The following is a 26974-nucleotide window of genomic DNA, read 5'->3' on the forward strand; positions in this document are numbered from 1 at the left end:
TATATAAACATTGCATGAATTATTAGTATACTTCTTATAAAACAAAGTGTACAAACCTGTTTATTCCAAGCATAGAACATGGGTGGTTCCAACACACCCTTCTAGTTGGCGGAGGAAAAGGACCTCCTCCCTACAGCTAATGCAAACAGCTGTGATTGTTGATAGAGTAAGCAAAACGTGTGTGTTGATGTGCTCTTTTTCCCCTGGTGTGTTTATCCTCGCCATTTCTGTTTGCAACCTGTTATAACCTTGATTCAAGGGCAAGGCCAAGCAGATGAGGCTAAATGGTAAAGCAATGATTCCTGATTGGACACCTTGTGCTTGCCTTTCCAAGCATGGCATACAAGATGTGAAATGCATCAGGTTAACAACAGTGTCCTTGAGAAGGGATGGGAAAAAAACACTTGTACTTGTGTTCGTTTTTTACACCAGTTTGTTTTGGGTGCGCATGCGTTGCACAGAACTCTGACATTACGAGGCCGTTATGACGTTATTTACCAGGGGGTTGATAAAGATTAGACAGAGGTTGCTGGTGGAAGTTGGATCGAGAGGGCACAAATACTGTATGGAGGATTAGCACATGTGTTGTTTACTCAAAAAGGACTGTTTTCAAATCCCAGGATGTACCAATATGTGGCTGACACTAACAGTAAAAATATAAGCCACCTTTTAAAAGGATGTTTGGCTTTACATGACCGATCTTGGATTGTAAGCTCTTCAGGGCAGGGATTTCCTTTCCCAATGTCTGATTTTGCTGCACTTTTTGTATTTTTAAAATTCCCTGTACTGTATTCTTTGTGAAGCGCTGAGTACACTTTTGGCGCTATATAAATAAAGACATACAATACAATACAATAGTAAAGACAATATTGAGCTATTGCATGGGTTGTGGACATGTGGCAAATGGACGTTTGTAAGTCACTTCCGACCCCTTCTTTTGCTATGTAGCAAGCTGCATTCATGAGGAGATGCTTTGCCCATTCTCTGCATTACGGGGCGATAAGATTTATCATTGGAAAGATATTGTAGCAGCCATAATGATCCTGGAGAGAACAGGATGTCTCTCTAGATTTTGCGGTGAATTACCTGAATTTTTCTTCAGATATTGCAGGAAAAATAAACACGTTACTGAAATGGATCAATGAAAGTACTTTCAAAAATACTATTTACTAACACTACTTTGTGCGAGAGAGAGAGAAGCTACAAAATCCTAACTACTTTATAACTCGGTCCTGATCCAACTCTGTCATTGATGTAACATTGTTCCTCAGTTAGGTACCTGTGTCTAAATAGCCATTAGTAAGAGCCGTGTGTGTTCTGAATTATTTGGCATTTTTTGTGACTCTTTGTAGGTACTGTATTACTCTGCATTTGACATTGTGGATTTTGCATTTGTGCTGAAAAGCTGGGTAATGCGGCAGGCATACGCTTACAGGGGTCCATGCTAAAATGGATTAGATGTAAAAGGTGACACTGTATGCTCATTTGCATGTAATTTCCCAGAATCCCAGGCTGCAGTGGCAGCACTGTATGCTAAGAGATCATGGGGAAAAGCAGGGTTGCAGGTCTGTCAGACATGTGAATATGCTCACAAGTGATCTTTTTATTTGCTGTATATAGTAGAAGGTTTTTATCACTTGTTTTGTACCCATCATAACTTCTTTAATGTGTGCATTAAAATAAATATTCATTTTTTTGGGGGGGTTCTGAGATTTAACCTGCATTATGTTGATAATGAGAGCGAAAGATTCCATTTCAAACACAGAGACCTACTTGGACCACAAGCTGCTTTGCATGTCATTTATTTTTTCATTTATGCAACCTTGCCTATAAATTACCTTTCAACGCATTTTTCTTGACATTCCATCTATGTCAATCTGTGCTGAATTGACACTCGCGGCTCATTTGTCATACTTGCGTAAGGTCAACTATATAAAGGTATGTTTTTATTGCATTGCAATATATTTGTAAAACCTGTTCAGACTGTTCGTGCTTGTTGTGAAATTTTAAGGCAGAAACAAGACTCTTGCTTTTGATATGCATAACAAAATGCAGTCGTGTTCATATCAGATCTTGTTTAAACAAGTCATTGGTGTCTTATAGCGTAGGTGTACAATAATATAATTTGAGAGTAGTTTGTCTGCAAAAGGAAAGTAATACAGCATACATCCATCTAGCAGGAAATTAATGTGCGGCAAGTATCAAAGCTGTACCCAAGATGATGACAGCTTCGAAGCTTTTACGGTTAAAGGGCTGAAACAACATTAATTTAAGTCCTACATACAGTGCACAATCTCAAGAAATGCTGTTGGGTCAAAGAGTGGCTTAGCAATGTCACGTATGAAATCACTAGAGCAGCAGGCTCAACCCTGTCCACAGGGAACCCCAGCAAGACGACATTTTGAGAATAACCAATTAAATTATTCACACGTACATTTGCTAGTACTTTATTTATTCCTAAAACCTGGTCTGCCACATGGTAGGGTTGTCAAGCTCTGCACTAGAGGATGGAGCAGAGCTAATTTTATAGGACGTTTGGGTTAATTGAGGATTATTTTGCTATTTCACTAAATAGATGCAAAGCAATGCTGCAGAATCACTGGGGTGGGATCACACTTTTTTTGACATCTTAAAGCTTCTTAATCCTATAGATCAGGAGTGGCAAACTCCAGTCCTCAAGGGCCACCAACCGGTCAGGTTTTAAGGATATCCCTCCTTCAGCACAATTGTTGACTGAGCCACTGATTGAGCCACCTGTGCTGAAGCAGGGATGTCTTTAGACTGACCTGCTGGTGGCCGTTGAGGATTGCTCAATTGCTGAGGGTTGATGCTCATCAACCAAAGGGATTCATATAAACATTTGATGACATTTTACACACATTCCCAATAGTGGTCTCATCCAGATTGCAGCGGTTCGTCTCTGGCATCCACTTCAGCAGTGCAGGTAAATGTCAATTCCTGTAGCGTTTCGCCTGGTGCAGCCTGTGTTGCTAAGTTGGTCTGTAAATAAACAAAACAATGCAACTTGTCCTGCATATAAAATCTGTGTCTCCTTGTCTTGACTCTGAGTTGATAGTGCACTGACAGCCTCTAACAAAGCCGTTCCGATTCAGTGACGCATGTCAGTGATATTTCGGCATTCTCAGGCAACGTGAAGAAGTATTTCAGATTCCTTGCATCGAGGAATCCATTTATTCTGAAAATGAGTAAAATTGTCTTTCCGTGAGTGATTTTCCTTGTAAAGAAATTAGACCTAACAAACTCCAGGCCTCAAGGGCCACCAACAGGTCAGTTTTCAAAGATGTCCCTGCTTCAGCATAGGTGAATTGAGCCACTGACTGAGCCACCTCTGCTGTAACATGGATATCCTCCAAACCTGACCTGTTGGTGGCCTTTGAGGACTGTAGTTGGCCACTCCTGCACTAGACATTCAAAGGAGACCTTGAAACTAGGAATTATTGCAGGATATATAGTGTCCAGTTGTAGCTATCCGTTTCGAAGACACCTGGCAATGCAGTAATATAGCTTCTTTAATACGATTTGGTACAACTAAAAACCCTTTCGGTAGGACCAGCGTCCCCGGGATTAACAGACGTTACTGTGGCTGTAAAGGTAATCTGTTTCACTCCAGTGCAAAAAGAGTGGAACGCATCATGCAAAGACTAGGAGATCACAAATGCTATGTCCCTTCATTAGTTTTCGTTAGCACAGGTCTGAAATACACCTACTGCAAATCAAGTAACAAAGTAAGACCTCTTCCGCTGCTTAGTGAAAGTCAGGCACAATTGGCGCTTTAATTGTATCTCTGGCATTTAAGAGATTTGGTCCCATCTCAGCCCTTGGCATTTTGTATTAATTTAAATTCACAGGTACTCAGTGGAAATAGAATAATTGCAGTAGACATTTCAATAAGAACCTGTTCCTTTAACCCCTTTGCTTCCAGGAGGAGCTGAAAATTAAAGCTCGAAGATTAATCTTGAGCCCACGCAGAAGCTAAATGGTTAATTTAAGTGTGTTTAATTGGATGCTTGTTAGGACTTGTTATAATCACAAATGTGAATTAAATTCTATGGGTCTTATTCTATAATCGGCCATTGACTTCAATGCAGAATTTGGGCTGAAAACGTCCTGATCTGTACAGTATCTTAAGAACCGTAGCCTGGTGCCATGCAGAAGTTTTGGGGGTACGTTTCTTTATTTTGCTGTACATGCAGCATACTGTATATGGTTTTGAAGTTGTAGTTGATATGGATATTCCTCCGCTAATGTGGGATTTAGTACGTTGCAGAGTATAACCAACCACCAGAGTTTCTTCTACCTGCATTTAGCTTTCATTGCACCCAACTCTGCACACTTAGGCTGCAGCCAGGCTGCGAGCGCGCACGCTGGTGCTCGACCGCCGTGACGTCATGCTCTGCTCGGCCTGGCTATTTATGGCATGCTAATGGGTGGCGTGTCGGGAGGGCATTACAGAGCTGGTTCGCCGCTCACGTGACGCATCAACGAGGAGCCAAATCAAATTTGGTTGTCTCGCCAAGCAGCGTGCGCACGCACCCTCACCCTGGACGAGGGCATTCAGAGTTATCACTCTGATCGCGCCAAGTGTGCGCACGTGGTTCGCTCCACCCTGGCCGCAGCCTAAGAGGACAACCAGCAGGTACAAAACAACGGGATGGGACATCTCGCCAGAGACTTCTCGCCACAGAAATTTAGCCGGCGCCGCTAAGGTATCTGCATAGGAGCTTACTAGTATTAGGGGGTTAACTTTAGGGTAAGGGGTTAAGCTTTTATGGGTAAGAGATAAGGTTAGAGGGTTAAAGTAAGGAGTTGAGGTTTGGGGTTTTAGGGTAAGGGGTCCGATTAGGGTTTTTTGGATAAGTGATTTTAAGGTAAAAGGTTAAGATTGGGGCTTTAGGGTAAAGTATCAGATTAGGGGTTTTAGGGTATGGGGTTTTAGGGTAAGGGGTTAAGATTAGGGGCTTACCTTCGCGGTGATACAGCCGCCGGTTAAATATCCTAGTGGCCGATCGGTGCCAGCTGAATGGGAGTGACGGGATGGCTGCAGAGAGATGCTGGCGACTAAATGTCCAATACCAAGACCAACAATACAAGGGCTTTAAAGTAAGCTACATTTATCCAAGGCTCTCCATCCAAGATAATGGTGGGAGTGAATGAAATATCTTGGCACCTGGAGATCCCCCGAGTTTGCGATGCAGCGGTTCAGCTCTGGTGACCCACAGGTTGAGATAAGTGAAAACTAAAATATAAAAATATATATGAACAAAACACAAAATAGATGCCGCAGTCAAATCAGCTCAAAATGAACTGGTAATACACAAAACCAGACGTCGGGGTGAATAATACCCTCTGGCGGTGCTACCGACCCAAAGACAATTTAAACACAGAAAGAAAAAAGAGGGTCAAAAATGGAGCACTCAGCAATATATATGGTGAAAATAGAAAAATGGATTTTATTAGTAATGCAAAAATAAAATAATTAAAACATACCAAAACACATACCACATATTAAATGACTGCTGTAAAAATGAAACTTATAATATCTAAACAAAAAACCCCAAACATGGAAGAACCATATGAGAGTCCCAATCGAACAGAACAAAACTAGGGGGAAAATAATTTTTTTTTTTTTATTTTCCCCTAGTTTTGTTCTGTTCTATTGGGACTCTCATTATATGGTTCTTCCATGTTTGGGTTTTTTTTATTTAGATATTATAAGTTTCATTTTTACAGCAGTCATTTAATATGTGGTATGTGTTTTGGTATGTTTTAATTATTTTATTTTTGCATTACTAATAAAATCCATTTTTCTATTTTCACCATATATATTGCTGAAGCAGGGATATCCTGAAAACCTGACCTGTTGGTGGCCCTTGAGGACTGAAGTTGCCCACGCCTGTACTAGATTAAAATGTAATGCAACAGAGTGCTCAAATATTATCTTCAAGGCGCATTACTGAAGCCAATAGACTTATTTGGAGAAAGTAATCCTGTGACCCCCCCCCCCTTTTTTTTTTAGAAGTAAAATAGATTTGTATTATTGTACAATGTCTTTGTAATGTAAAATATAAACAAATAACTTTAGGGAAATAAATACAGTATAATCGTTCTCCACTGGAGCATAAAATATACATCAATTAAAGTACCAAACAAAAAATGCAATTACTGGCTGATACGAATGTCACCTCTAGCAAGGATGTGCGGGTTATCTCATATAACCATTGTTTGCATACTGCGCTTCTTTAGGTTCTGCCATGTGTAGTTTACTCACACAACCAGTGGCGTACGGTTACTTGGATATGGATGAGCACGGGTAACCTGAGAGGGGGTGTTGCACACAGCCATGCGGACAGACAGAAGAACATGGTTAGCTTTTATCATTGATGGGACAAGCGTTTCCATTACTTGGGGATTTCGGGCCATATTTGCTAGGCTGTCTTCTGCCCTAAAACTAGCTTCCATGCAAGCGATCGGTTTGTAGGACGGAATTAGACATTTTGTCACGACCTAGTCCAAGCCGACGTTTAGGTACAGGCTGCCTCTCCGCCGCTGGACGCTTCTACAGTAAGCTAAGTTTTACGGATTTTAGTGGTAGGGGCTTAGGGTAAGGGTTTTTTTGGGTAAAGGGTTAAGGTTTTTTTTGTACGGGTTGCGGCAGTATTAGTGGTTATGATTAGGGTATTCAAGGGTAAAGGCTATGGTTCGGCATTTACCTTGGCGGTGAAGCGGCCAGCAACTGAGTGTCCCTGCGGTGAGGTCACTTGCCGCTAAATGCGAGCGGTCATTTGGTCACGGTGTGACAGCCACCACCAAATGTCGTAGAGCGCTGTAGGAGGCCTCCCGCCACTGGGAGGGGCTTTATGGCAGAAACATACGCACGCACGGGCCGTGTCCTTACTGTACTTTGTAGCATGAAGTGTTTTACTTGGTAACACTTTTTTTTGTTTGTTTTTTTTAATAGTTTTTTATTGGGGTTTTTACAAGCATTAAACTACAACATTACAATACAGAAAAAACCCCCAATAAGAAACACAGAAAAACATACTTTTACACAAAATTATTTTTTAGTATTGCTCATCTTACATATAATTTCAAAATTCAACACACAAACACAAATAATAATAAAAAGAAAAACCAGATAATCGCATTTTCAAAGTTTAACATCAAAGCTCTCACCACACCGCCTCCTAACAGAATCTGGCATAAGATTTCCCATTTACTATCTCCCCCATCAGCAATATACTATCATATTTCCTTAAGGGCAAAATTATCTGTGAGCCACGGCAATCAGTCTGAGGAGACCCCAAGATGTATTCTCAAATGTCTGTGTGATTGAATCCCTATCTTGTTGTAACATAGTATCAATAAACTTCCCATTTAAAAAAAAAAAATTCTCGGTTCTTAATTCTTTATTCGTTTCGGCTTCTAATTTGTTCATCATCCATTTATTCAGATAATCGTTTAGATATTTTAAAGTGGGGGGTTCAGGCTTTATTCATTTCACCATCACGGTTTTCCTTGCTGCAAGCCGGACAATCTCTGCTGCCAGACTTGGGACAATGTTTCGTACATTGACCTCTTTCCAACTTTCCATATTTCCAAACAGCAAGGCTAAGGCTTGTTCTATAGTACCGCCCGCACCTACGCGAACGCGCGTGCACGTGATGCACACTTTTGGTGTGTACAATCCGTGCTGCCGGGAGCGACAGGTTTGGTGTGTGTGTGTGTGTGTGTGTGTGTGTGTACATGTAGATTGTGTGTTATTCATTTATTATATATATTTTAAATAAAGACACGTTGAGAATAAATTATTTATTAACAGTGTACATACATCCATCCATACATCCATACATCCATACATACATCCATCCATACATCCATACATCCATCCATACATACATACATCCATACATCCATACATCCATACATACATACATCCATACATCCATACATCCATACATCCATACATCCATACATCCATACATACATCCATCCATACATACATCCATCCATACATCCATACATCCATACATCCATACATCCATACATACATCCATACATACATCCATACATACATCCATACATACATACATACATACATACATACATACATACATACATACATACATACATACATACATACATACATACATCCATACATACATTACAGCGGCGGTAGCAGCGCGAATACTTAGTTTTCTGAGTATTCCCCGCTATCGCCCGGCTCCACGCTCACTGCCGTGCGCGCGTGGCCCTAGCATACAATGGCTGGCTAACCACAGCCAACAATAACTGCCTCGCGCGCACACGGCGCAGCGTGCGCCCCCACTATTTTACGGGCCTACGGCTGCGTCCTTAGTGCAGAAGACACAGAACCAGCTCTGTGATGTCATGGCCGTGCCCCCCTGACACGCCTCCCTGTCGCCTCTGCCTGCAGGACAGGAAATCTCCTGCTGCAGGCGAGTGTGCGCTGTGCGAGGCACGCGGAAGCGGGCGCTTCCACTATAACCGAGGCCTAAGGGCTCTTTTATTGGGGTTGCCCCAATAACTTCTTGCATATACTGCAAGACTTTACCCCAAAAATCAGAAATAACCAGACAATCCCACAAACAGGACACTTTTTATTTTTTAATTCACATTTATTTAATTGTCTGGTGTGCTTTGAGCTTCAAAAAGCACAATTCGTACACCCATTCTGCAGATAAAGCAATAGGCCAGTCTGTGTAAAGGGGAAAGCTAGCTGAAAGCTAGTTCTCATCTACATGTCCACAACCTTTTTCTTTTTTTTTTTTTTTTGTTTGAAATGTAGCGTTTCCTTTAATTCTTCAGATGTCAACTCTGCTTTAAGACATCAGCCTCCGCCTGCTGTTCTAGAAATAGCTGTACTCTCAGGTGTGGGCCAGGTCTCGCACCTAAATATACAAGGAAAGGTGTGAGAAATGTCAGTGCTAAGAACATGTGAGTATCAGACGAGCATCGCACTTCTCCATCTGGAATGACACATTATATCATGCTTTCCAGTAACTGAACACCAAAGTTACCAGTGAACTTGTTCTTCCTACTCATTGATATTTCATGAATAGCATAGACTTGGTGAAACATTTAAGACGTAACCGTGTGTCTAGTCTCTAGGGGCATGTACATTTGACACTTTCCTATATAGTGCTGAATTTATACTATCCATTGACACTCTGTATAGCTGTATGAAACACACTGTGCCACATTTAGTCACAGATAAGTGTGAGATGGGAGTGGCCAACGCCAGTCCTCAAGGGCCACCAGCCGTTCAGGTTTAAAAGCAGCAAAACTACATTCAACCCTTTTATTTAAATGTTATTCATTTTTTCTTATTTGTATATGTAAAACATGTGATAATGTATAATTCTATATTCCTACCTTAGCTGGCAATTGTTTGGTGCTCTTGTTATAAATCTGACAAAATCCTGATTGTGTGCCTAACATAATGGCTGCCTTTCACTTTCCATCAACCCTTCAGTCAGTGTAGCTCAATAGCTACAATGTATCCTGATATTACTATAGTAACATTATCTATTGTTGGTTTGCAGCGCAAACTGCTGGGAATATTGGCAACAAATGATCACAAACAGGAAAGTATTGCAAAGATCTTGCACTGCTTGGGAGGTGGGCTAAAACCTGCTATAGAAATCAAAGATGCTTTGAAACTCATTCTTAATTATATTGAGTTGAATAATGAAATAATAAAAATGCAGCCAGCATTATCTAATATTACAGAACTGATTTATTAAAAAAAAAAAAAAAAAAAAACAGATACGATTTCACTTTTTGCTGATGTAAGGATATCCCTACTTCAGCACAGATGGCTCAGTCATAATGACAGAGCCACTGATTGAACCACCTGTGCTGAAGCAGGGATATCCTGAAAACCTGACCTGTTGGTGGCCTTTGAGGACTGTAATTGGCCACTCCTGGTGTAAGACATTCCTCCATAGAACTTTCTCTAGTACGGTAGTTTGTAGCATGTTCAATGGTTCAAGATCAGCTTTTCAAACGGAAGCGCGAGTGCTTAACTCCAAACAGCATAACAACCGATACCACAAGCTCTACAATAAACATATATATATATATTGTTGGTATTAAGGGCTTGGCATAGATTTGTACCTAACTTGAGGAAAGAATATTGCTGTACAGTTTGAAAGCCGTTTATAAAGGAAAGCAATTTCGCAATTGCTTTCTTCACACACCGTTTTCCCATAAATATTTATATAATGTAGAAACCATTGATGTATCTAGTCAAGACCAAAAGGAAGACTTCATTAAAAAAAAAAAAGCAAAACGACAAACTTTGTGCACATGATGACACAGCTCCTATTCTGAAGCTGCAGTGATCTGACTCAGGTCCTAGAAAATTCAGACTCATACTCTGTTCTTATGAGGTCCAGCAAATAATACTGTATTTAGATAGGGAAGTAGTATTGTGTTTAAGAACAGGAAACTAGTGGAGACTATTTTTTCTATGAAGTACGTGTCCATAAGGAAAACACGACATGCAGAGGCAATTTGTTTACAATCACAGGGAGAGGGATACAGAAATAAAGAAAATGGAAGGGGGTTAGTACAAGTACAGTATATGGCATCTCAGTAGAAACCTTAGATACATAATCAATAAAAGGAATGTGACATCACAATAGATGCATACATACGTGTACTGTACATAAAATTCCAGCACAGTATTCTTGTAATAAAGTTTAAAAATAGAGATGAAAAACCCCCAGAATATTCACAGGTCACAGTCGAGGTTAATTTCGACGCCTAGGGGTTAGGAGGCAATTTGTAAAACCCATGATTTGAGCGAGTTGCACTACACCTTTTCTATATGAGTCATGTACTTGTGTTCTTGTTTAGCGCTACGTTCTGCATTCTGAAAATGTAATGTAAATATCAGTCATTTCTCAATTTTTATTTCATTAATCCTATATATATATATATATATATATTTTTTTAGACAGATAACATTTCTTAGTGTTTATATTTTTCGCGTTTTTATGTTACAAAATGAATTTGTCCATGTGAAATACTCTGCACTGGGCACCATGTATATGTTAAACTTGTTAGACCTGTCACCAGAACTACTTTGATTGTATTTAAATTCCCAAAGTGTAAATAAAACGGAGGACTATTGCTGAGACCGTGACTATTTCACGGCTTTAAATATATATATTTTAGCCAGCTATTGTATTCAGTGGCGGAGTTACCTTTCTGCCGCCTAATGGCTGGGGGCGCCCCCACGTTGTATAATGTCATGATGCCGTCGCATGGCGCCATGTTGTCATGACAACGGATGTCACGCAGCATGTGCCACCACGTTGTCATCGCGATGCTACAGGAGAGGACTTGCTATGGAAAAGGTTAGACACACACACACACACACACACACACACACACACACACACACACACACACACACTGCCGCCCCCCAAAAATTGCCGCTATAGCCTATTCAACCTAATGGGAAATTCGCCACTGATTTTATTTGTTAAACAGTGTAGGTTGCTCAAGGCTTCATCTCACTAATATGGACTTTAAACCTATACAAATGTGTTAAAAATGGTGCCGTATCCCTTTTTCCATTGAAGGTGCAATTACTTAACAATATAAATCGGAAGTGCAATAAACTGAAAACTTCTGATGCCTGCAAAATATTGGGTATTTCCCGTGCCACGTTCCACTACGGGCTGGTTTTATACACTGTATAGAAACACAGGTAGATTATCGTTGCTGCTACATATTTAACAGCATGTTTCGTAATGTCAAAAATCATTAAAAATAAACAATGCAATGTTATGGAAGCGAATTCCACAGTAGTATTAGATTTGCATCTTGTGTAATGCCACGTTTTTCACGATTTAAAGAACTGCAAAACCCTACTAAAATGTCTTGTGATTCGGTGGGAACCTGGACTTAAAACAAGGGAAGCAGGAAGACTCATGGCTCTTGAAGATGTCCATTGTGACACATTGGTAAAAGCTATTGTTTCCTACAGCCCAGACCCTGTATCATCATTAAATACACCAACTCCAGTTCACACCAGCCTCCTGTTCTTAAACTCTGTAAAAAGCACAGGCAAGACGAGATGTCTACAATTCGAGACACATTGCTGTCCAAATCCGTTTGAGTTGGGATTTTCCCTTAAATTCACTGGAGTTCCTCTGAATTCGGTTAACAGCTGGAAACCTGAGCCTACATGTCTTGTAGCTATTGTAGGGAGCAGCTGTGGTTTTTAAAAAAAAAATTTTTTAACGAACATTTCTATATCTCATATAATTGAAATCCTCACAATATAACATTTTGGAATAGTTCTCGTTTGACAGAAAAATGTAAAAAATAAAATGACGGGGTCTTGAAAATTTTAAATAATGACCACTGCTACATTTGTTTTGCAGAACCATGTGGTTCCACCATGGAACACTGTTACCAACGTGTTACTGTTTTTATATAGAAGTTCAATATCTGTACACCGTTTATATATGTAAATGCAGTTTCAAGTCGAGAGACAGCTTTGCTTAGATCGGGGGTGCTCAACTCCAGTCCTCAAGACCCCCCAACAGGTCAGGTTTTAAGGATCTCCTAGCATCAGCAGAGGTGGTTCAATCAGTGGCTCAGTCAAAGATTGTACCACTGATTGGGCCACCTCTACTGAAGCTGCGAGATCCTTTAAAACCTGACCTGGGGGGGGGGGGGAAAGAGTGTCTTGAGGACTGGAGTTGAGCATCAATGATCTAAGCCGGGGGGCGCGGCGGTTACGGAGACCCCGCGCTTCCCCGAAGGCATTTAAAATAAATGCCGGGGATCGTGTGAGGCCTCTGTAATTTCTTAACTTACCTTGGTTCCAACGACGCGTCTCCATGGCAACTGGCGTCAAATGATGCCGCAGCGTCATGTGACGATGGGAACGTGACGTCACACGACCCCGTGACGTCATTTGACACCGGAGCCGTGCGGAGGACGCGGCCCGAGCCGGAGAGGAGAAAGGGGGGGGGGGCGCGCATGAGGGTAAGTTTGGGCACCCCTGATCTAAGTGATCAATAACCGAATCATACCTTTCTTGTTAACTTTGACAAATTGAACATTATTAGTTCCCTATATGTCATTCTAGGCATTACTTGATTTTCTATTGTATATTCAATTTTTCATATTTCAAACCTAGTTTATTATTTGCTTCATTACAATTGAGATAATTCAGTCGTACGGTTTTGGTTCTGCTGGACTGGACTTCTGGGCAATGCCCCAGTGGCTATTTTGTTTTCTAGCATTAAGCTAATCTTTTGTGGGCAGCCAACCGCTGCAGAATTAGCAGAGGATTTATAGAAGGATAATCCTATGATATATTAATCAAGATACATTGCTACTTATCTCATAATATGCAGTCTTTGCCTCAAGGAATAGCTAGTATTTAAACATACTTTAGTCTCAAACGTGCTTTTACATTGAAATAAAATTCCAATGTTCAAGTGCCAGATTGGTATGTTATGTGGAGAGTGATGGGCATATGATGGCCCATCTGCACAATGAATCACCCTCCATGGCTTATAACTTTAAGGCACAGGCATGTATATACTTTTTGTATTTAGATTGTAAGCTCTTCTGGAATACGGACGCTTTTCCTAGTGTCTATTTTGATGTTAAAGCGGTTATTCCTATTCTGTCCCGTGTATTACTGCTGTAAAGAGCTATGTACATGGATGGCGCAATGTAAATAAAGATGGACGTACCTATCCTGTTGCATTGTAAGGCCGCGTCCATACTCTGCGCGAGCAAAAGGCCGTGCCTCCTATGAGGCAGGCCATAGAGGACGCGTGCGATGAAGCGCAGCGGCGCAAGCGATTTTCGAGCAGACAAACGATTTTGATTTTGGCGTGCGACGGGCGGGTCACGTGAACGGTTCAGCCAATGAGGGCGAAGCGCTCACGTGATGTCACGGCCTCACCTCCCCATCGCGCACGCCATGCAAATCCCAAGGGCCACGGATCGCTTTTTGCTACAGGCGCACGTAACGCCATGGGCTCTGTCTCCTACATTCGAGGCCTAATGATTCACCAAGCCAGAATTCCATTACATTTGGTTAATCTTTGATATGTTACAATATTGGTCCTATCACACAGCCATATAGATGCATTTTATGAACAGTTGTTGTTCTTTAGTGTCTGAGTTACTGGTAAACACTTGTAGGAACGGTAGATCAAGGTCTGTATTCTTAGGCTATGGCTATAGTGCCTGCGAGGCAGGCGGCACGTGCAGCTGAATTTCCCGTTCTGCAGGGGGAAAGAGAGGGGGGCGTGACGGGCGCGGCTATGACGTCACCCGGGAGGTTCACCCTCATTGGCTGAACTGCCGAGGGGCGTGGCCTAGAGCTCCGTCGTGAATCCTGCTCTCAATTTTCTTGAGCAGGAGTTTCTCTCGGCGCAGCACGGCGCCCCCCCCCTCGCAGCAGGCCCGACCCCATTGTGGGGCAGCTCTTGTTCCTGCAGCGTCCGCCACAGCGGGCGCTGCAGTAGCCAGCGGGGACCTTAACACCAGGCCACTCCTCAACAGTCAAAACTGACACTAACTTTATGAACAAGAACATGGCAATTACTTTTCCCGAGTTAAAATGCATCCCTGAAATGTCTCTTTAACAATCATGCAGTGATGCATTATAAATAGTTTCACATTTCAATGCAATTTGTAAACAATAAAGTACTTTTCACGTTCCCTGTTTGTTGAGCATTTCGTTCTCTCCTCTCCATTTAAGGAAATCCTGATTTGTTTTCCAATCCTGTTAAAAATAGCCCTGCCTGCTGCAGCGGAAACCACTCTGTGTAGAAGGTTTTATACATCCTGGTCTTGAATACGCCACCAATTCTAATCTGCAGACACGCTTGTAACAAACATTTCCATATTGAGCATCTTTGTGTCAAGCAAATTATTTACAATATATGGAAAGTGTGTGGCTGGTATTTTTATTTTATTTTTAGTGTTAGAAAGCCGCAAAACATGTGAATTCTTGTTTAAAAAAATGTTCTGTAGTAATAGATAATAGTGACTTTTTTTGTAGTTTTTATTCAACTCTTTAATGCCATTGTTAAGCTTCCTTTTGATTTCTATAGCACGTTTTAAAGGATCAATCCAAGCCCCCCAAAATCCCCTTTGATAGATTAGAAGCAGGGGTCTCAGGAGCTGAACCCCGTTAATTTCAGCTCCGGGGACCCCCTCTTCCATAGATACTTGCCTCAGAAGGGGAGTGCCGGTATCTCCGGCAGGTTGAAGCTCCCAGTCACATGGGCCAGAAGGAAGCCGCGCCGGATGACGTCACGGCTATTGTCCCGCAGGGCCCGGGAGCTTTGAAAAGCAGCCATATAGTGAACCCTGGAGTGGCTACCGGCACCCACTACGGAGGTAAGTGCCTCCAGAAGCAGGGGGTTCCCGGTCCTGAAATGAATGGGGATCAGCTCCGAAAAAAACCTGCTTTAATCCTGTATTACAATAAATAAACGCTTGCATTGCCTCTTCTAACTTCCTAAGCAGTGCAAGGTCTTTGGAACACTTTCCTGTTTGTGATCATTCGTTGTGAATGTTCCCAGCAGGTTGAGCTGCAAACTGTAACAATAGATAATGTTACCTTAGTAATATAAGGGTACATTGTAGCTGCTGAGTTACACTGATTGCAGCAGCCATTATGTTAGGCACACAATCAGGATTTTGACAGATTTATAATGGGAGCACCAAACAATTGTGAACCCAGGTGATTTGAATAGGCGCCAAAATTCCCCACACAATTAACAGATGTAACTTACAACATATAAATAACCAAAAAATATAATAATGAAGTGTAACCTAAAAAGATACTTCTCAACCTTCCAGGAAATATGCAAAGATTCCCTACAGATGCAGTCTTGGTTCGGGGTGGGAAGGGAGCGATGAGATCAGGAACACATCATAAAAATAAAGAAAATAAAAACAATAATAGTGCAGTATATCAATACAATCGGAGCTTAATAGATGTCTTGGCTCTATAGGAATTCCTACTTACAACAAGTGTAAAATAAACTGTCAGTGGTCTGACTCAGTCAGGATTTGAAGAGGTTAAATCTCGCATCTGATGGTATATTCTGGCTCAGGAAGAATTCAGAACACGAATCTTGTGGATGTCATTTTGCTCAGATCCAGGTATAATATATGAAATATACAAACAAAACGGACCAATGGTCTAGATTGCAAGGAAATTTTATCGCAAAGAAATGGAATAAGAGATGTACAATGATATGTACATGTAAAGGTATCGTGAGACAGTTGAAACGCCGATCCAGGGTGTAAAGGATTACTCCCGTCCTCCCGCAACTCCAACCTCACCGCCGGTGTATGGCGTCTGACGTCACTTCCGACGAGCGGGTGACGACATCCGGTTGAAGGGGATAGCGACGGACAGCAATGGATCAGCAGTGGAGCTCGGTCGTCTTCACTTTGTGGCAGCTGCAGCAGACTAAACTTCTCAAGCTCAACGCGTTTCGCTGTTCACATACAGCTTCCTCATGCTTGCCAGTTTAGGTAAGCATGTAGAAATATACATTGTCACATGCTTTACATATAAAAATAATAAACGTTGAAAAGTACCATTGCTGCTTTAAAGCAGTAACTATACAGTGAAGCAAAGGCTCTCAACTATGTACCCAATTGTAATTGTAGTAAACATGCGCCTTTTCTGCATGCTGCAGCGATATCTAAATCAGTGCGACATGTAGCTGTTGCTGCATCTGCCTGGCAGGCCAGTTTGTGAAGATTTCCTTGCACACTTGCATTTTTGAACCAAGTACACGGTGATTTAACACTGGGGTGCAGTGAATAGATAGATGTAGCTTTCCCCAACATTGTTCGAGGTTCAGATCATGCCTTTGTATGTTCAATGAATAGTGATGCTGCCACAGCCAGCACTTTGCACACATCTTGTTGAGTTTTACCGTTTTGTTCATTGTCACGTTCTTTCGCCCTGGGTCACATTTTTGGGGGATAAATCCCATGACCTGTGGGATTTAGGACACAGGTTTGTTTTTGTTTTCGGTGAACTGTAGAGGAGATAAAAGGTGGTCTTCTGTGCAGATGTGGGAAGGGCTTTAGATTACAAGTAAACAAAGGAAAGTGTAGTGTAAATCCCCTTTTATGAAAGCAGAGCTGTTACCTGTAGCCTGCAGTGATGAAAAAGTCTTTTAAGAACCACATCAAACCACACAGATTTAAGCTGTTCTTTTGAATAACATCCACGGATCATAGATCAGACGTTGGCACATCTGTGTTTATAATAAATTATATGCTTTGCTTTTTATTTAAGAAGAGAAGTTAAGAAACTCATTAGGATGAACTTGAAACAAAACTGTAATTTACCTTCCGCATCCAAGAAATGTGCATTTCATTTTTATCACATTTTTATTTTGTTTAAACACGTATCTGCAACAATTACAGCTAAACCAATCTTGTATGGCAGAATGCACTTTAAAAAAAAAAAAAAAAAAAACTTTTTAACCACCACCCTTTTTTTTTTTTTAACCCAAGAAACTTACCGGTGAAGTCATTGGCGCTTCAGTCCCATCTGGCGGTTAAAAAATAGCTATTTAAATCTCCCCTGTCACACTGGCCAGTAGGAAGCTGCAACGTCATCTGTTGGCTTCCTATTGGACACCCATTTAAATCCCAGCATGAAACCAAAAGGTGGTATTGATGCCTTCACTGGTAAATCTCAGGAACGTGTGTGTGTGTGTGTGTCGATCCACAAAGCTGAAAATAGCATGGTTCTTTTCTGGGGATCGACCTGGTTCCCATCCTGTAACAAAAAATTAAATATAATAAAATAATTGCTGCTTTAACTGGTAAATAAAATGCTGTTTTCCTACTTGTTATTTTAGTCTCACACCTTCCAGTCTTGCTTAGAATCACTATTGATTTAAGAAGCTGAGCACATGAGAGCTGCAATAAATTCGCTGTCATTGTTCTGAAGCGTTATCTAGCAGCAAACTTGTTTTCACCATGAAAATAGTAATTGGTGCTTCAGGAAGACCCATAAGGCTTTGGTCCCGCTGCGTCCGGCGGCCGCGTGCGCATTCCTCACAAGCAGGGGTATCCTTTCCTAGCCGGTCCCAGTCCCCCCTCGCTGCACGGCTCACTACGTGCTGTGACGTGTCAGCCGCCAGGGGATGCAAGAAAATTGTGATCCCGAGTGGTGACGCGTCACGTGGTGCGCTGATGAGCCTATTAGCGTCGGGAGCGGGAGCTGTCAGACAGCTTCCTCCACAAGGTAGGGGGTGGTGTGTGTGTGTGTGTATATATCAGCGTGTTTAAGGAGGGCATTTGTGGGGGAAGGGGGAGGGAGCGGGAGCTGCTTACCTTCCAGCAGCCCGCAGCAGCTTCCTCCTGCAGCCCGGGAGACCGAGCCCGTGGAGGGAGGGGGGGGGGGAGTAACTTTGTGCTGCTAAATGTCCAACTTGTAACAGGCAGATTTATTGGGGGGAGGGGGGGAGTGAGAGAAGGGTCATGTGACTGCTTAGATGTATAAAAGTAACATCACTGTAAGGGATGCATTGGCAGTGTATGCTTTGGCATCTTACATTGAGGAATCTTTAAGTGAGAATATATAGTTAGACTGTAGTTTGATTAGAGTTTGACTTAGGCTAAGGCTTCGGTCCCGCTGCGCTCGTTGGCGCGGGCGGCCACACGCGAGTTCCCCACCAGCAGGGGAATCCTCTCGAGCCGGTCCCGGTCCCCCCTGGCGGCACAGCGCACTACACGCTGTGGCGTGTCAGCCGCTATGGGACACAAGAAAATGGTGATCCCTAGTGTTGACGCGTCACGTGGTGTGGCTGTGAGCCAATGGGGAGGGGAGGCTTCGGGAGGAGGAGAGGCTTCGGGGAGCGGGGAGGAGTGTATGTGTGTGCCTGAGTGGCTGTCTGTGTATGTGTCTGAGTGCGTGAGTGCCTGTGTGTGTGTGTATGTGTGTGCCTGTGTGTGTGTATATGAGTGCCTGTGTGTGTGTATGAGTGTGTGTGTGTTGCTTACCATCAGCAGCTCCAGTCCGAGTCCGTGGAGGGTGGGGGGGGGGAGAGTAGCGGGTCCCTCTGCTCAAGCCACGCCCCCCTCCCTGTCAAACCTCCCACTCCCGCCCACCTCCCGCTCTGGCTCTCGCTCCCTACAGACCGCATATCGCGGTCTGTGCCTGTCAGCGCGCCGCCTGTCTGCAGTGCGGGCGCGCTGACTCTGGGAGCGGGGCCTTAGCCTAAGGCCCTGCTCCCTCAGTCAGCGCGCTCGCACTGCAGACAGGCGGCGCGCTGACAGGCACAGACCGCGATATGCGGTCTGTAGGGGGGGGCGTGGTTTGAGCGGAGGGACCCGCTACTCCCCCCCTCCCTCCATGGGCTCGGTCTCCTGGGCTGCAGGAGGGAGCTGCTGGAAGGTAAGCCCCCCAAGTCCACCCTCTTTTGAAATCCTAGTTGGCAAAATCTGCCTCCCCTTTTCTAAACCTATCTTGGTTACTGGCATATACCGCCCCTCTACAGTCCCTGAAACAGGAGAAACGGGGAGCAAGGGGTTAAAACACATATACAGTTGACAATAGTGTAGAAATTGCAAGGGGCCAAAAAGGCCTCTGAGGGGAACGGGGGACAAGATAATAATAAAATACTCACACGGCCCTGTGTGAGTAAAGATAGATATTGGTATCTTGTGAGGTAGAATCTGGCCCTTCCAAATTGGTGGTCAGATTGGGAGTGGTGATGGATAAGAAAGGAATATGGCAATAATAATAATAATATAGTACTTACACGGCCGAGTGTAAGCGAGTGTGTAGAATGGTTTCTGTGGGGTACAGACTATTAACCCATCCAGGCCGGTTCCAGGAACAGGGCACAAGTAGTTGTTGACCGGTAAGGTTTTCTCATGGGGATTCCCCTTCGCAGTGCTCACGTTAAAGCACTTTCCTCTCCAGTCCAGCAATTAGGGGTAAGTGAGGCAAGGTACCAGCAGGGTGTCAGTGTTAGAGTAAAAAATGCGTTTATTACAGATCATACTGGACACCTAACAAGCTCCTATTGAACCCCCAAAATGACCACAACATATATATAAGCATATGAGTGTCACAGAGGAGTGCTACTGAGCATGGCAATATATATATTTAAAATCAGAGACAGAACATAAAACACAGACAGAGCTCAGTTTTTAGCACATCCAGTGAAACTCATACACGGTACAGTGCCTAAATATATATGTGTATAGTATAAATATCAAGTAAAATGGTCTTTTAGTTTAAAATTTTTGGCCAAAATTGTTGTAAGCCCCTGAGCCAACTGCACGGCCGACCACAATTCAGGGGTCCCTAACGCTAATATAAATTCTTAATAACTTGTGTAGTAACAGGAAGAATGATTTATAGTAAATCTGTCAATATTAGTTGCAAAGTTCTAAGTCTGATTGAAGCTTTTAATAACCTGTACATTACCAGGAAAAGCACTCTGTATAAGAGTTGTCACAACCATACTGCAAGCCAGCAAGTTCCCCTGAGTGGAAGATGCTATGGAGTGCGCCCTTAACCATTTAAATGTGGGAGGGGGTGAGCTACAATTAGGTAGGAGGTTGCCACCCTCCAATCAGCCAAGACTAGCTGAACAACAATTGTAAAACATACTGGACACCTAACAAGCTCCTATTGAACCCCCAAAATAACCACAACATATATATAAGCATATGAGTGTCACAGAGGAGTGCTACTGAGCATGGCAATATATATTTAAAATCAGAGACAGAACATAAAACACAGACAGAGCTCAGTTTTTAGCACATCCAGTGAAACTCATACACGGTACACTCGGGCTCAGGAAGCCGTTTTCACGGCGAAACGCATTGCTCTAATTCACTGTATGTTTTTGGACCACGGAGGCTTCCGTAGCTAGTGGAAGCAGTCTCAGTCACAGCCGAGATGGATAGGAGTTACCATCTCTCCCCACTCCGGACGCGGAGAGCAGGCTGCCTGTGAAGTGACCTGTGACCCATGCTGCGGTGGCGGGCCAGGGATCTGTTGTATCTGTGAGTGCATTTGTGGTTGTCTTTTATTTGTAATAAACACATCTTTTACTCTAACACTGACACCCTGCTGGTACCTTGCCTCACTTACCCCTAATTGCTGGACTGGAGAGGAAAGTGCTTTAACGTGAGCACTGCGAAGGGGAATCCCCATGAGAAAACCTTACCGGTCAACAACTACTTGTGCCCTGTTCCTGGAACCGGCCTGGATGGGTTAATAGTCTGTACCCCACAGAAACCATTCTACACACTCGCTTACACTCGGCCGTGTAAGTACTATATTATTATTATTATTGCCATATCCCTTTCTTATCCATCACCACTCCCAATCTGACCACCAATTTGGAAGGGCCAGATTCTACCTCACAAGATACCAATATATATCTTTACTCACACAGGGCCGTGTGAGTATTTTATTATTATCTTCATTATTATTATTATTATCTTCAACTGTGTATGTGTTTTAACCCCTTGCTCCCCCTGTTTCCCCTGTTTCACGTTCTGTTAAGGGCCTTGGATTTTCCCTTCTGGGGTTGCAGCAGAGGGGACTTTTAGTGCTATCTCCTTTCATTTTGAGAGACCTCAACTATTGGTTTGAATTAGTGTTTTAAATTTATCCTTAATCCTGACCCATTTATTTAAGGTAAGCGCCAAGTTTCTTTTTGTTTTGTACCTCTACAGTCCCTGACTGATATCACCCAGTTTCTTGGCTCCATTTCCTCTCTAAATGAGAATAGTGAGCTGCTAGTTCTTGGGGATTTCAACTACAATTGGCTCGACCCTAAAAACCACAAAATCCAGATACAGCTCAAGTCACTTAACCTAACGCAACTCATTTCCCAACCCACACGGATAAACCTGAAATCTCACAACCATTCCTAGCTAGACTGGTTCTCTCCTCAAATCCCAGCAGAATCCAATCCTCTGGCATCCTCCTGACATTTTCAGTGACCATGCAATAGTGTACTGTGTAAGGAAAATTAAACCACCCTAATCAAGCCCTAAAGTTCTCCTCACTAGAACATTTAGAAGCTTTAACCCACAACAGTTTCTGGCTGACCTTACCAACTGCCCTTGGTACAGAATTGACTTAATTCCCAACCCTAATTTTGCGCTCGACTATTTCCAATCCGAGTTCTTAAACTCTGTGATACCCATGCTCCACTACGGAGAGTAAGAGTACGGGGGGTGGGGGGGCCTACCTTCCGTAGGTTACAACTGACCTTATAGCACTCTACCATTTCAGGGATGCCTTGTGGAAAAGCTACAATGTAACTGGCACTACCAAGGATCTTAATAACTACAGATGCCTGCGGAACGTGTGCACAAGGCAAACAAGACATGCAAAAGCACAATATTACTCTGACAATCTTCACCAAAATCAAACCCAGCTAACTTCTGGAATGTTATCAACAATATATTCCAACCTTCTAACCATCAACAACCAAGTAATATCACTAAGGAGGATATTACTCTGACAAATCCCACTGAAATTGCAAATGCATTCAATGATTACTTTGTGGGGTGTGCTACTAACTTATTAGCAAAACGCAACCCAAACCACAAACATGAACCTCATTCTGACAGTACCCCTATAGCCCACCCTCTCCCAACACTGCTCACAATTTTCAATTTGTCCCAGTATCCGAAAAGGAGATTACACAAGCGCTCCTCAAACTAAAACTAAGCAACCAATGTGGACCTGACTTACTGCAATCCAAGTTCTTAAAACTTGGTGCCCCAGCCATTGCGAAACCAATTGCCTCCATAATCAACTCTATCCTGTCTGAAGGCCATATCCCTAAGACCTGGAAAAACTACCAGAGTTGTCCCAATCTTCAAAAGTTGGGACTAAAACACTCTCGGACTACAGGCCAATCTCTCTTCTCCCAATACTATCCAAAGTCGTGGAAAACTGTGTTCACTACCAACTAAGCGATTACTATACCAAGACAAATTTCCCTAGCCAATTCCAATCTGGCTTTCACCCCAAACACTCCACAGTAACTACTCTCCTAAAAGTTTGCAGTGAGATACAGTGTGGAATGGAACTGGGACAACTCACTGGTGCAATATTCCTAGATTTTGCAAAGGCTTTTGATACTGTTGATCATGTTATCCTGCTTAACAAACTCAAGTGCTCTGGAATAGGGAAGCATGCTATGTGCTGGTAGATCACAACATGTGTTTATCTCAGACTCCAACCCGAGGAGGTGGTGTCCACGAGGTGGAAAAATCGGTGCACAGCCAAATAAAGCAAAGCTGGATATCCAACTCCAACCCCTTGGATATCACCTGTGGTATCCTGCAAGGATCTGTTCTGAGGGGCCTACTCTTCTCAGTGTTCAATGATCTTCCTACAGCTTGTAAGGGAGCTTCAATACACATGTATACAGATGACACAATCTTATATGCACACAGCCCTAGCCTCTCTGACCTTGAACACATACTTCAAACTGACTTTTCGAGACTTGATAATTGGATTTCCCAAAACAAACTGTTTTTAAACACTGACAAGACAGTAACAATGGTATTTGGGACCAAGGCTACATTATTAAAGCTTCCAATGACTGAGCTCCAGATCAGAACCAACGCTAACACCACTCTAACACCTGTAACAATTTTTAATTACTTGGGCATATGGTTTGACTCCCATTTAACATTTGGGATGCACATTGATACCCTGACATCTAAACCTATGCCAAACTAGATGTACTTAACAGGAACAAATCCTCCCTAAGTCTGCTGGTCAAAAGCGTATTGCGCAGCAGATGCTAATGTCAATTATCGACTTTGGGGACATAGTTTACGGTTCGGCACCCCAAACCCACCTTGGCAAACTTGATACCCTCTACAATTCAATATGCCGTTTTGTCCTCCAATGCAACTACAACTCACTGTGATATGCTCAATGAACTAGATTGGTCATCACTAGAGCAGGCGTAAAGTTCATCTTCCTGTCTTGCCTTCAAATACTTTCTGGGCAAGCTACCCGTCTATCTGAACAAGCTCCTCACCCCTACCACATGCAGCACTTATCTTCTGAGATCTGACTCCAAAAGACTGTTCATGGTCCCATGGTTCAGCAAAGTATCCGCCCGCTCCTCCTTCTCTTACCGTGCACCCCAAAACTGGAACAACCTACCGGAGACTCACAGCCGTCACCAGTCTAAGTTCTTTCAAAACTAAGGCTGTCTCACATTTTAATCTAGTCTGTAACTGTTACATACGCCTATAATATATATTATCTCTAACTGTGCATGCAATGTTTTGTATTTATTGTATACCCTGTTCACTTATGTAACTGTATTTGTAACCATGTATTATTTGTCATCTTAACTCTGTGCCCAAGACATACTGAAAACGAGAGGTAACTCTCAATGTATTACTTCCTGGTAAAACATTTGATAAATATTCAATAAAAGTGCGATAGTGCACAGATCGTCACTATCGCACTTTAAGGAATGAACTCCTAATGTAATTTGCTCAAAACCGCTACTAGAAAGTGAGCCGAGCCGTGCTGTAATGAAACCGTTGTATTTCACATTATTATTAGGTATGATAATCTGGGCAGCACCTGCGCGGTATATTTCCTTTTATTATTTGCCTTCACTGGCATGAAGTTGCTTTTCTGACAAGGTCTGAAATAGGAAGTCCAGGACATGTGTCCTATTTCGGAGTGATATCCTGCACTATAAACCTTTCTGCAAATAAATCGTTTTGTTTATACCAGAACATAGTGTGTGAGTTACAGCTACTGGTTTGTCAAGGCGAGAACAAATGGGACGATTTTTACGTTTTCCAGGACTAGTCGAGGGCCTTCTGTATATGATGTGTCAGGCTGTGGAGCTTAATGAGGCTCCCAATAGTATATTTTGGCATTTTATTACAGTTGTGCCACCTTTTTATATTTCAATGTAAGATCATATGTGTTAGAATGAGGTTTTGTGGGTTGTACTGTATGTTTGACCTATAATGTTTTCTTCACATGTTCAGTAATGAATGCTCGTCTCTGGAGGGCTTAATCACTGGATTTTCTGTATATAAAGGGACAGGGTACATTGCCTAAATTGTCAACTGTTTCCGCTTTCGTTTACAGAGTAAATGAGTAAATATGAAAAAAAAAAATGAATTATGTCCTAAATGGTATACAATGGACATGCAAATTATAAAGTGGCTAAAACCAGGATTTTCCTAAAACTGATGTTAGATGCATTATCCTTTTAACTTCATTCTGCACAGATTCTTGGATTATGAAATCATCTTGCAGAGTGATCTCACCAACATAATAGTGAACATCTGTTGCTTCTGCACATAAAAAAGACACTGCTGTTAATTACTGGGGTCTTTAAATAATGCACATGCCCTTTCTTCTTCAGCCAGAAAGCTGGAAGTAGCAACACACAAATTAGTAAGAAGTAGGTATTGTAATAACTGTCCAGACGAAAGGAAACGGTTAATTATACCACTTTAGGTACAGCAGAGGACATTGTGTTACTTACACAGCTAAAGCAAATAATACAGCTTAATATTTCAAATGTAGATCATAAACCCTGCTGTATCCCTGTAAAGCAGAATAGTTTACTGCTTGGCCCCAAAATAGATGTTCTTCAGCCTTGCTTTTGATATCTCTGTGCCATTTTCCATTCCTAGAAAACAGGGTTGTAGGAATAGCCCAACAAATGCACTGCACGGTCAGACATGGCATAATTCACTGTCCTCAGCACAACATGCAGCAATCTGCTCTGGCAGCTAAGGGGTTAAACGGATAATCTGAATTTTGAGACTGTTGTTTTTATGTAGGTGACAATGCGGAAGACGGAGAGTTAGACCTTAATGGGATTGACGACAGCGAAATAGACAGGGTGAGCTACATTTTAAATCCATTTAATTTTATTTAATCAAAAGAAGGTTTTCTCCTATAAATATTTATGTATAGCACAGTTGTTGGCCCTCTGTGTATAATGCACATACTTCTGTGTGGGGGTTTCCTGCCACAATGTGGGCAGACATGTAGAATATATCGGGCGCTGTGCAAAGATGCAATTATTTATTATATTTATATTATTTCGTAAATCACATAAAAATTTTGTCTGTTGCAATTTGAACACCCATAAAACATTACAAATAAAATATCTTCGGAACGGGCCCTGTGGGAAAGCAAGTCATCTTTCACCATATGTAAAAAGGAGAATTTATTGTATCGGCTTGTTACAATCCCGAGAACAAAATGTTAGGAACGGCAAAGAAGCCGTTACACGGCGGAGTGCAATCGCCGTCCTGCGTTGTTAATGTTTGTTGCCAAGTAGACTCCATCTTTCGAGGGCAGCCAAGGTTATACCTTAGCAACTCTTGGATGAAACACAGGGAATAAACTAAAGGGAATAAAGCTTGTGATCTCCTTCCTTCTACACCAGGGGTGGCCAACTCCAGTCCTCAAGGGCCGCCAGCAGTTCAGTTTTTGAGGATATCAATGCTTCAGCACAAGTGGCTCAGTCTTTGACTGACTGAGCCACCTGTGTTGAAGCATTGATATCCTGAAATCCTGATTTCCTGAAAAACTGAACTGTTGGTGGCCCTTGAGTACTTGAGTTGGCCTTTCCCATCCTACACCGTCTTATCTCCGAGACCCAAACTTCCACAGCTATTGACCTCTGTAGTTGCATAACCGGGAGGCTGGGCCCCACCCGAGGCAATCAAAGTGGACATCACTTGTCTTAGTGCCATTGCTGTTGCTTGCTTCACTACCAACCATATTCTCCTCTTGGACAAGAAAGGGTGCATTGGGGTAGAGATCAGGGGCTCCAGGGAGATTGTGCTCCAGTAGAACTCCGGTCCTCCATATATCAAAACAAAATAAAAAGAGAAATGTGGATTGTCG

At 42.5% G+C, this 26974-nt stretch overlaps 1 protein-coding gene across 1 annotated transcript in view; it reads left to right on the plus strand.

Annotated features, from left to right (window-relative positions):
- The window catches only part of BRF1 (BRF1 general transcription factor IIIB subunit), a 150549-nt gene that overhangs the window by 90377 nt on the left and 33198 nt on the right, over positions 1-26974 (plus strand). The window contains exon 12 of the mRNA XM_075614901.1: positions 25897-25958. Within this exon, the coding sequence (XP_075471016.1) occupies positions 25897-25958 (62 nt within the window). The remainder of the gene's footprint in view (positions 1-25896; positions 25959-26974) is intronic.

The sequence above is a fragment of the Ascaphus truei genome, chromosome 9 (genome assembly GCF_040206685.1).
Source record: "Ascaphus truei isolate aAscTru1 chromosome 9, aAscTru1.hap1, whole genome shotgun sequence".
NCBI lineage: Eukaryota > Metazoa > Chordata > Amphibia > Anura > Ascaphidae > Ascaphus > Ascaphus truei.